Raw genomic sequence first — 11,069 nt, forward strand, 5'->3', positions numbered from 1 at the left:
CGATTATTACTTTTAGCATATTTTTTACATACTAAAAATAAATCTGATGATTTTGTTTTTATTATTTTTGTTATGGAATGGATATTCTGACTTTTTTTTTTGGTTATTTTAAGCTCGGTAAGCTAGGGCATTTTTGTTAATAAATCTAGTTCTGCTCATCTGCTCAAACTCCTTAAATCATAATAAAAAGACAAAAATATTTTATTTTAAATCTTTATTATCAAAAAAATATTACAAGCATATCATGGAAGTATAAGTTTATATAACATGTATTTGTATAGGTACATAAATTCTTAATTTTAATTAAAATTCTCAATAAAATTAATGTCAAACATTCATATACAGCCATGAGTTATAACTAAGTGATATCTAAGTGCAGACTCCAATATTTCATGTGTGATTCGGGCAAAGGTGCACTTTAATCTCATTTACAAAGTAAATGTTGTCTATAATAGTTTATTGATGCCAATTATAATCGTAATAGAATTTACATTGACTTACACATGGTACTAAAAAGTCAATGAACTTACTGTACACACGCAAATGTTCATTAAAAAAATATGATTATCGTAATCTGAATAAATAAGAGGTAAATTAAATATCATTAAAAAAATAATGAAATACACCCGATTGGTATATGTATTTTTGCTGGAATGTTTTGTGAAGAACTGAAATATAAATAAACCTGAATTAAGAAACAAAATGACAAAGCATGTAAACGCTGTTAAAGAAAAAAATTAAGACTTTTTTTAGTTAATTAAGTTTTCATAAAATGTAGAAAATTTGTTACATATTATTAAAAAACTTCAGCCTAAAACCAAAATGTCATTACAGGTCAATCAATTGCTGATTTTAAAAAATCTGACAATTTATTTATTTATAGTATGTTTTGTATATACAAATTGCAGATATAGAGACTAAAAACAGACATCAAATCCCTCATGTAAAGTAGTGATTCTGTAAATCCGACTTTTGTCATTTGGGCGAGTCAAATATACTTAAATACTTACATAAATACTTAGTACCAAATTAATATAATCAGACGTTAGAAAATGTTATCGGTAAAAGAAACAATTTTAAACAATAATACAGAATCCATAAAGTTGAAAACAAAGTGCGCAGTGCTTTTCTACAATCAGCAAATGAAACAACTTGCGGACAAAGCGTGAAAAAGGCCAAAGTTTATCAGATAGAACCATTTATCTGTGTTAAAATTATATTTTCACTACCAAGACGTATTAAATTTACATATTTCGACAGATAAATCCTCTTTTATTAAATTAAGTGATGAATATTGCACTTTACCATTGCTAATGAGATTTTTCCACTTGAAACCTCAGTAAACATGATTTTTATACTAGCCCGTTATCACACATAAACTTCACTCTATATTTTAAATCAATACCACTAAGTTATGTACAATTATTTTAGGTATAATATAGCATTTAATATTAATATAATATCTTTATTCAGCATCCAATACCACTGACAGAATGTTTAATGTAATCACAGAGCATAAAAAGTTAATTTACGATTTTTTTTTGTACTTATTTAAACTATCAAATGTCTTCTTCTAACCTTTATCCGCACCCAATGGTGCATAGGACACCGCATCGTATTGACGCAGTGTTATCTTGATCGTTACTTACATGAAGGCAAGGTGATCACTCCTGCGCTTCAGGGACCAGTCTAGGGTAAAATTAAATAAATATTATGGTGTAGAATATTATGGTATAATATTTATTTTCAACCCCCCCTGGGAATCGAACCCGGGACCTCCAGCACCGTAGCTAAACACGCTAACCATTACACCACGGAGGCAGATAAATGTATGTACTTATTAAAATTTATTTTATTTTGAGTCTTTATTTCATTTGAGTGATAAAAATACAAACAATGAAGTTTTATTAAATTTTGATATTTATTATTATGATAATAATAAATCATTTGTGGTATTAGACGGTAAATAAAGATTTAGTTCCGAATCCTAAGATAGAATATATAATAATATCAGTTTTAAACTTATGCTTATTTTATTGAGACAACTCTCTATTTCAGATTCAAATGCATCCATTACATAATTACATGTTTGAAATTATTGCATTCGCATCCAAAATTTGACAGTTTGCAATTTCCAAAATAATCTTTGGTAAAAGCACTATTTAAGAAAGAAATAATATGTACGTTCATAAGAGAGGCTAGAATTAACAACGTTTAACATTAATAAAATCATGAAAATAAAAAGTATAAAAAAAAAACTTAAGGTACTTATAAAATAACTGCAGATCTTTGAAAAAAAAATTGGTTTTGAATTTATATATTAACTTCATTATATTTTTTGGCATTTTTATTATTAACTGTCGAAATATCAAGGAGTTTTAGTTCCAACATGATTAAACATTTTTGAAAGAATGGCAGATAAACTTAACAAGAATTAATATAAGTATTGATTAATAAAATATGTTTCACATCACACAATTAATAATAATTTTTGAACAACTGAAAAACGGGTCCATTAAATATTGAAAAATAAAAAATGAACACGCTTGCGGCGTTTTGTCATTAAAAAACCAAGAATTGACAGGTAAACCCCACAAACAGATTATACTCTGTATTATATGATATCAAAATAATTTAATGGTTTTTATTGGTTTTCTGAAGAATTTAAGAGTGAAATAAACTCAGTAAAATAATATGATAAGTATTGCAATTATTTAAAAGAATCGTTTTTAAATTACCACAAGTTTTACATGCACTGATATATTATGACAGGTATACAAAATAACAGCTACACACGAGTACATGCAGGTATTTTAATTTTCTGTTGTCTGAAAATACATATCTGTGGTGTTATTCAATTTATGACAAGTAGGTACAATAAAAAAAGAATATGTTTTTATAGTAAGTGACATTTGACACCGAGTACTAGAAGAATGTTTGTAACTAGGAAAAATCTCGGAAAATATGATCAAAAATTGAAATGTTCATTAGTAATTCTTTTTTTTTAAAGGGCAATCTAATTATATGAAGTACTTTAAAAAAATAATTATTTCAATGATAAATAACGCATTAAGAGCATTAATAATAATGTCTCATCTTAATTTATTACCATTATCATAATTTGGCACCACAGATACATTTACTAAAGGGATTCTGAAAAGTCCTGTATTTGTGTAAATGGAGTGTACCTGCATTCATTCGTTGCTTCGGAATTTTATGCGAAAATTCCATTACATAAATCCTTTTCTGTATCGATCCAAACCCGATGTTACTTGAGTCCCACGGACCGAGTGATCTGTTCATAGATGGTCCAGGCCATAGCGGTCATGAGCGTACGACGGAGCATCCTCGGCACGACTCCCTGCAAGTATCCGGAAGGTCCTTGGTTCTGGTTGATGTACAGGATAGCGCTCAGGATGGTGGGGAACTTGTCCGGGTATAACTGCATGCGGGTCTTGATTACATCCGCCGGGTTCGTGACCACAGAGGCCAGAACACCGGCGAATATTCCACAAGAGAAGTAGAGAATGCTGGATTGAGTCGGGGACTGGAGCCATTCTGTGGAAGAAAATAAATAATTCTTTAACAATCGGTCATTCTCTTTTGATCTTCCGTTCATTTCTCAATCCAGTAGTTCTTACACTTTGGGTGTTTGCTTGTCTATGATAGCATTATATATAACAGGAATCGAACATGAGATGTTATATTCGATGAGCAAAATGCACTAAACACTGGAAAAAATTACCGTCAATATGTTTCTTGGGAATTATTACAGTAAAATTAACGAGTAAAAAAAATTATTCAGGTATATAATAGAGGTTGGTAAGGTAATGAATAGAAGGGGGGGAATTTAGGAACGCGACTTTTCGTTAAAGGAAACAGATAATAATGGAGATGTATTTTGAAAAAGCAAATTTATTGCCAAATTAATAAATAATGTTTTTAAAATGTAGTTACCTTTTGGAATGCTCTGCTTCCCTTTAGTGTAGAACATGAGGTAGAGTCCGGAAAAGGGGGCATCCCTGGCGAGGGTGGCCCCCAGTCCGCAGTACAGTCCCCGGACGCCCTCCGAAGCCTTGATGGAGCGCAGCGCCCCCAGGACACTGCTATAACCAAACATTCCCGACTCGAATCTATCAACAAAAAAGGCACCATGTTAGTTTCATTCTAATAATTTTATTATATTTAAACATACATATTATCAAATACTTATAAATGATGTTTTTTCCAAAAACCATCAACATTGCAGATTCTGTTTCCCTGATTTAAATTTACAAATAATGACATTTCAAAAATCATTATGAAAGTAAACCCGTTTCCTTATCTCCACTTTTTTTCATCTAGATACTATAAGCCTACAGTACAATGGACTTTGTGTAATATTTTAACTAAATAACCAACCATCATGCCACTTCTCCACAGGGGTAGGTGCAGAGAGAATAGAATGCCACACTGCTCTGCAACTCGACAGCCTTGCATTATTTCCTTATTTACAATATGCAATTTTTTCTTATGTTTAATTTTCAATTTGGAATGTGGTTATACCAGTTCAGAGATCATCCCGTTAAATACTTAATATTTTAGTTTTCAGTCAACTGTTGATGATTGCTATTAAGAAATTAACAGTGAAAAATTAAACTTCTAATACTAGCGATAAAGTTATATTATAAACGAGTCCACTGACTTCAAACTTAACAGACCAAATTGTCATATCCCAATAATTTCTTTAAAAAACAAAACAGTTAAGTTTTCAACAGGATAAAATAAAATTTTAGTAAAGATTGTTACCTGGTCTTGATGACGGTGAACGGATTGAGGGTTACTCCGGTAACAGTCCTTGCGACTATTCCCAGCCCGACTGTCTGGAGCGCCCCCAACTCTCCTCCACCCTGAGCGTCGATAGCTATTCCCTTCAGGAAATGCAGTGATGAGAAGTACAACCCCACGCCAGGAACACATCGAGTAAGAGACTATAACAAAAGAAATATATTGAGCACATCACTTATGTTCAGAAAAAAAAAAATGTGTATAATAATTTTAAAAAATTAAATACTAACTGCATGTTATTTCTTAAAGAATCATGTAGTATTTTTTTAAAAGTAAAATTTACCTATCTTTTAAAACCAAAGATAGAATCATTTGAAATTTGTATAATTATTTTATTAAATTAAGAGTTTAACAAAACTTAACATTAAATTTAAATAAGCCTTGTAAATATACCATGATACATTATTGAAACTAAGTAAACAGGGTATTTTAGGATGATAATTTTTCCCAAATTAAAACATAATGTCAGTATCAAAAGCTAAGATGTATTTTACAATTATTTATTTAAAATGCTGATATTTTAATATATGGTTACATTTATGGAAGTTCCAATAAAACACTAAATAAGAATAAATTAGTGTGTAACTTATAAAAGTCTGGTATAAAATTAAAATCTCCATTGTTCTATTTTTTTATTGCATAATTTCATATTTACGCATTGTATTCAATGCATAAACGTTTACGTCTTTTAGTTTTGTGCAGGTTCTGCATTAATTACTGTAATTTATTTTGTTCTGATAAGGAAAATTCAACTGTCGGAAATGATTGAATAAGCAAGGCAATTTGTAAAAAAGTTACATCATTATGATATTGTATGTGTTATCAGTAATAGATAATTAATTATGTGTACCATGAACTGAACTTACCGGTGTCATACCACGCCATAATCCCAAGATATGATCCTGTCGTACAATGTTAGTAAAAACATTGATTAATCCATTTTGAGTGCGACCCCTGAAAAAATAAATATTTATAAAATTTTGAGAGTTTAAAAAACATATATTCAGATATTCTTGACACACAAATAGCAAGACATTAATGCCTATCTAACTAACATTTTTTTGTGATTAATTGAGATTGTAATGTGGCTATATTTAAATGTTATTATAAAATATACTTACACTACGGCTGTCTGCATAGGAATGGTCAAATTCTGCAATCTTGTCTTCACAAGATCTAGTGGTTGAAATAAAACTGTGCTGAATGTTCCAGAAAGAGATCCCGCCAAGAATGCCTTGAGGACAGGGTGAAGCTAAAACAACAGATAAAAAGATATTTATTTTCCAGAAATATGCAATAAAATACATACGTTTTTAATGCTTTTGAGGGTTTAAAGGTTGGATGGTGATAAGGAAGTAAACTTACAGCTGTATCCATCTTTTCTAGAAGATTGTGATCCTTCAATAGCGAAATATATCAACTTCAATGGGTATTTATCCTTCTCGATGTAGTCTGGTCAATAATATCAGACGTTGGACAGTTGGACAAATTTAGAATTCTTCCAAAGAGTGAATGTCGAAATAACAAGCCAAAGCGAGAACTATCAACGCAAACTCTCTCAGTCAGGAGTGAACACGACTCCGAAATGCTTTTTGCGCTTGGTGTGCTTGAACTGCAGAAAAGCTGTAAATATTAGTAAGCATATGTCTTTAGACAAGTGCTTTAAATATAACAGCTGGTAGCAATGGTCGTATCCGAATAGTCTGAATAGTAAATTGGGTTCACGCGGAACAAACTGAAATACATTTTTTCCACTGTTGAATCTTGAGTAAAATACATGAAAATTCAATTCAATGTGCGACACTTTTGATATGAAAAGTCTTTGAAGAAAATATTTCGCAGTCTGCTTTTAAAAAGCTTTTCCACGGTTTTTACTACTTTTTGAAGTAGCTCTTTGGAACTTTTGATAAAATCGATTTGGCACAAACAACTCTTGTGTGAGTGAACACACTAATAATTTAAATCCTTCATTGAGAAGCGATGAAATTATATCCGGTTTCTGACAATCTCCAGAGACAGACAAATGTAAAGAACTCGAGTATGGCGTAGAGTCGCGGCGTTTGAAGGAGAGGTAAACTGAGGCGTAGTAATAGCACCGTGTTTGGAATCAAACTGAATGTGGCGGGAGCTGTCGCGTTTATATAAACGCAAGAAGCCCCTTATCTCTAGTGCCTACAGAGATTACGTCCAGCGCAAGAGGGGGCGGTCAGAGATCACCGTTGCCACCGAACCGTATCAAGCCCGTTTTGATTCTTTATTTATGCAAAAACACTTACATGGCTTGGAATAAAAGAGGTCATTTTGCTCATATTTGGTTAAATAATTCGCTGAATAATTAATTTCCAACAAGCAATATTTATGCAAAATAACGCTACACGCTACACCTTGATACACTGTTGGTGAAAAACTGAGCATTTCTACATTTATTTTGGTATACTTAAAACATGACATTAAAAAATATGTAAGTCCACAACCTGAATAATTCTATGGTTATAAAACATTAGATAAAGTTGAGTTGTAAGCACACAAACAATAATTTACGAAAGGTGATAATTTTAAAAAGAAAGGCACGTGTCTCTACAGAAAGATAACACTGACAAATATGATAAAAATATATATATCAAGAAAATAATTGACTAACCTGCAATGTTAAAATGTTATCACTAAAATTTCTTTAGGAAGTATATATGTATCTGAACTTGAATATTAATGATTCATTTACATAAAAGAAAGAATTGATAAATAAACAATGATTTATTATGGATGTAATTAATGTAGTGTGAGAATATCACATTATAATAATGTGTAATTTGTGTAGAAACATTTAATGGCAGTAACATGGATAAGTTAATTGTATTTTATGAATTACACTCATTCATGTAATATCTATTTATAAATGTTTTTGGAAATTTCTGGGTTAAAAAAGTATTAGAGTTTTGTTTAGAACTAAGCTTCATACATTTATGAATTTATTTAACTATACAATAGAAAAAGTTGTCGGGTTGTGGTCCCGTGGTTAGTTTTCGGGACAGTCTCGGAGTTTCTCGGTTTGAATCCACTCAACCACAATTTGATACCTATTTCTAATTATGAGCCGCTTAGGCTCACAGAAATAGTATGCAATTGAAATATTTGTGTAAATAATAAAAACATAAATATTTCCCTTTTTTTTAAATAAAAAATATAGAAATGTATAGTATTTACCAAAATTGATAATGTATTTTTTTAATGTTATAACATACGTAATTGTATACAATTATGTATTGTAGGACATGTTAATGTTTATTATTTCTATTAAATGTACTTGTATTTCACTATCAAGGGCAACCCACATTGTATGTGATAATGACATTGACATAGTAAATACAAACAAATCACATGGTATCTCTCTCATGACTCTAATCCCAAGTGCAGTGATATAATTAATAAAATATGTTTATATAAAATTGAACCACAAAATTCAGAAATCGCAAATACAATTCTTTTTTTCTTTATTTTTTTTCTATATTTTGACAGATTTTCAAGTATTTGTCAATCCATTTATAACTTAAGTTTAGAATATTTGGAAAAATAATTAAATGAAGATTTCAATACCTTTCTATTCTGAACCACTTGTCTTTTCTCCCAGTAACAAAAAAAGGTACCTATTTGTAACTGATAAGAGTTAAATAACAAATAAGCTCAATACAGATTGCAGTGCCTCGAATTTGATATTGATGAACGTATCTATGTTTGCCTGAATTAAATGTTTTTTTCATGGCTATATATTTATCCTTATGAAATTTGCAAGCGTTTTTAAGTGAAATTATCTTTGGTAATAAATAGGGAGAAAAATATTTTTGATTAATTCAATGACCTTTAATATAACCTTTGAGAATTAATATATTTGCGATAGCATATATCAATTATATGGTGCTATAAATACTATTTTATTATTAATATAAAAAATATATGTAGAATGAAAATGTTAATTCAAAATAAAAATTCATTTATATTAACATTAAATCTGGGTAGCATTGAAACAAAATACAAAATATTCCATTGCTATTTTTTATCTCCCTTATAACTACAGCAGTATAACAAATCCACATATTTTTTGTTAAATTTATAAGTGAAATTCTAAAAAATAAAATGAAAAAACAATCATAAAAAAATATTGCCAATGAATAAAAGTAACATTTTTCTATCAGTTACGGCTCTGAATGGTTTTAATTAAAAAAGAAAAAGAATTTATACAGTTCATTGATTCATAGATGTGAAATCAAGTAACTAAAATTTAAAAAAGCATTCAGTGTTGCCTGATTCACATAGTAGTTTATAACAGGTACCCACTAATTTTAGAATTTCTTACTGAACAAAAAATGTGTATTTGACATACAATCAAAATAATAAAGAACCACAACAAAAATATTTTATTACAACTTTCAGAACAAAAACAAATTCAATTGCAAAAAGAGCAAAAAAAATGTTCAGTTACTCGAACTGAGTATATTCCATTTTTGTTATTCTTTTGTTTTCTTTTTTTCTATCTTTTATCTATGAACAAGTCTATCTTTTTGACATCTCTTTTGTTTTTAATAAATAAATGAGATTTATCAAACAGTGAAGCTAGTTTAAAACATACTAAAGGAAATATTATAAAACTTGACAACATAGCAAGACAACTCTCAAAAGATTGAAACCCATAAAATAAAAAGTAGAAGTATTTTATGCTGTGTTCCGTTTGATAAGAGTAGACTGATTAACAATGGCATGGAATTACGGTTCAGATGCCAGTTTAAGGGAAGCTGTTGTGGTGAAACACGCGTAATATGGTAACCCCCGCTAGGAATTGAACCTGCAACCTCATGTGCACTTCCCACTTCACTAAAAAGCCAAACAATGCTTAGCATACAATTTTTAACATATTTAAGTGATATTTGATTTTTCCCCAAAATGTGGAAAACGATCAACCAAATAAATCAATATTAAGACAACAATATAATCGCTCACTCCTTTCAACAATGTCATATATCAAAAATTGTCAATTTCCAGTTGTGCATGTTTTCGGAATGCCCAGAAAATGTACTATATCCCAGCAAAAGCGGCATATTTTTAACTAAATATTTACCCGGGCAGAAAGTAATGTTTTTGCATGTTGAAGAAAAGGTATTGTTTAATTATTTTTTTAAATATACTAAATATTTTTCAAATGGAGAAAAAAACAGTCAGGTTTTACCTAAAAAGGTCTGTTGAACAGTTAAAAGTTCAATAAGTGGCTTGATATTTATTTTTAATACACTTCATTATATTTTTAAACTTTAAAAACGATCTCCTGAAAAATCAAGTTTTTTTTATATGTGACGCTGTTAAAAGGAGTGAGAGATATGTAAACTATATTCTAATAATCTAAAAATTTTAACAATCAAAATTCTAAACAAAGATTAAGACTGGGGTAATTTCTATGAAATGATTATGTATTTAATAACTGATAATATATTCTAACTTCATAGCATACAACACAATCAAATTGTTTGATTCCACGGCGACAGTTGTCGAATTCAATTATTCCGATAACAACAATGTTTGGAGTAATAATTGCGCTACGGGGGGGAGACGTCTACGGGCGCAGACGATAATTAAAAAAATATATATATAAACAATTTGACTTACGTCATGTTTGCTTATCTTCGGCGGGTCACTAGTTGGGGGGTCAGGCGATAAATCGAGAGGGAGACCTTCCACGGTCGTCGGCATACTATATCTTGGCCTGGATAATTTAAAAATCGAGTCACATCATACGTGTTAGGCCAAATGAAAATTACTCGACATACAGGTTATATTTACAAATTGGTTTTTAATTGAAATCGCTAATTATCATAATAGAAGTATATTGATTTGTAAACTATTGACTATTCCTATGAAAGTCCGATTATAATTATTTGTTGACATAACTTATAACACGGTTAAATTTAAGAAAGAATATTGGCATCGCGAAAATTGCACAATTATCTATTTTTGTCTGTTTTTGACGTTTAGCAAGTGACATTAGGTACCATAGATTATGAAATTATTTTGATTTCTAGTCTATGATCAAACTCAAATCAATCAAATATTATTTTTATCAAATTCATTTTGCTGTACATATTTTTCCTTTTTTTAAATTCACTTCTGCCTGAGGGTACAATATTTTGATAAAAAAAATACAAATATATAGAAACCATTGTAAAACTTACACAGCTTCCATGAATATGGATATGCAA

At 29.9% G+C, this 11,069-nt stretch overlaps 1 protein-coding gene across 4 annotated transcripts; it reads right to left on the minus strand.

The window, feature by feature from the left end:
* Nucleotides 1–1,270: 1,270 nt before the first annotated feature.
* LOC148312391 (mitochondrial glycine transporter-like) lies at nt 1,271–10,860 on the minus strand. 4 transcript variants are annotated; one of them, XR_015839245.1, is made up of 7 exons: nt 10,480–10,860; nt 5,949–6,079; nt 5,694–5,781; nt 4,789–4,970; nt 3,958–4,133; nt 2,682–3,558; nt 1,847–2,609 (listed from the first exon to the last, which is right to left on the minus strand). XR_015839245.1 is itself a non-coding variant. In XM_088277401.1 (6 exons), exons 1-6 carry the CDS (start codon nt 10,561–10,563, stop codon nt 3,269–3,271), a joined length of 951 nt encoding a protein of 316 aa, XP_088133527.1. In that variant the 5' UTR covers nt 10,564–10,860; the 3' UTR covers nt 1,271–3,268. The 4 variants fall into 4 exon arrangements, 2 of the variants coding, with proteins under 2 accessions (XP_088133527.1, XP_088133528.1); XR_015839246.1 differs by lacking the exon at nt 10,480–10,860 and adding an exon at nt 6,193–6,941; XM_088277401.1 differs by having other exon boundaries at nt 1,271–3,558.
* Nucleotides 10,861–11,069: the final 209 nt, after the last annotated feature.

The sequence above is a fragment of the Brachycentrus maculatus genome, unplaced genomic scaffold (genome assembly GCF_059751285.1).
Source record: "Brachycentrus maculatus isolate JH-2025_06_01 unplaced genomic scaffold, ASM5975128v1 h1tg000042l, whole genome shotgun sequence".
In the NCBI taxonomy this organism is placed as follows: Eukaryota; Metazoa; Arthropoda; class Insecta; order Trichoptera; family Brachycentridae; genus Brachycentrus; species Brachycentrus maculatus.

Bases quoted from the DNA above. Each gene is read 5' to 3' on its own strand.
- LOC148312391 (XM_088277401.1), bottom strand. From the start codon at position 10,563: ATGCCGACGACCGTGGAAGGTCTCCCTCTCGATTTATCGCCTGACCCC. The intron at 4,971-5,693 runs GTAAGTTCAGTT...CTTTTGTTATAG, and splicing joins TATGGCGTGGTATGACACCG to TCTCTTACTCGATGTGTTCC. The intron at 4,134-4,788 runs GTAACAATCTTT...TTTTGTTGATAG, and splicing joins TTCACCGTCATCAAGACCAG to ATTCGAGTCGGGAATGTTTG.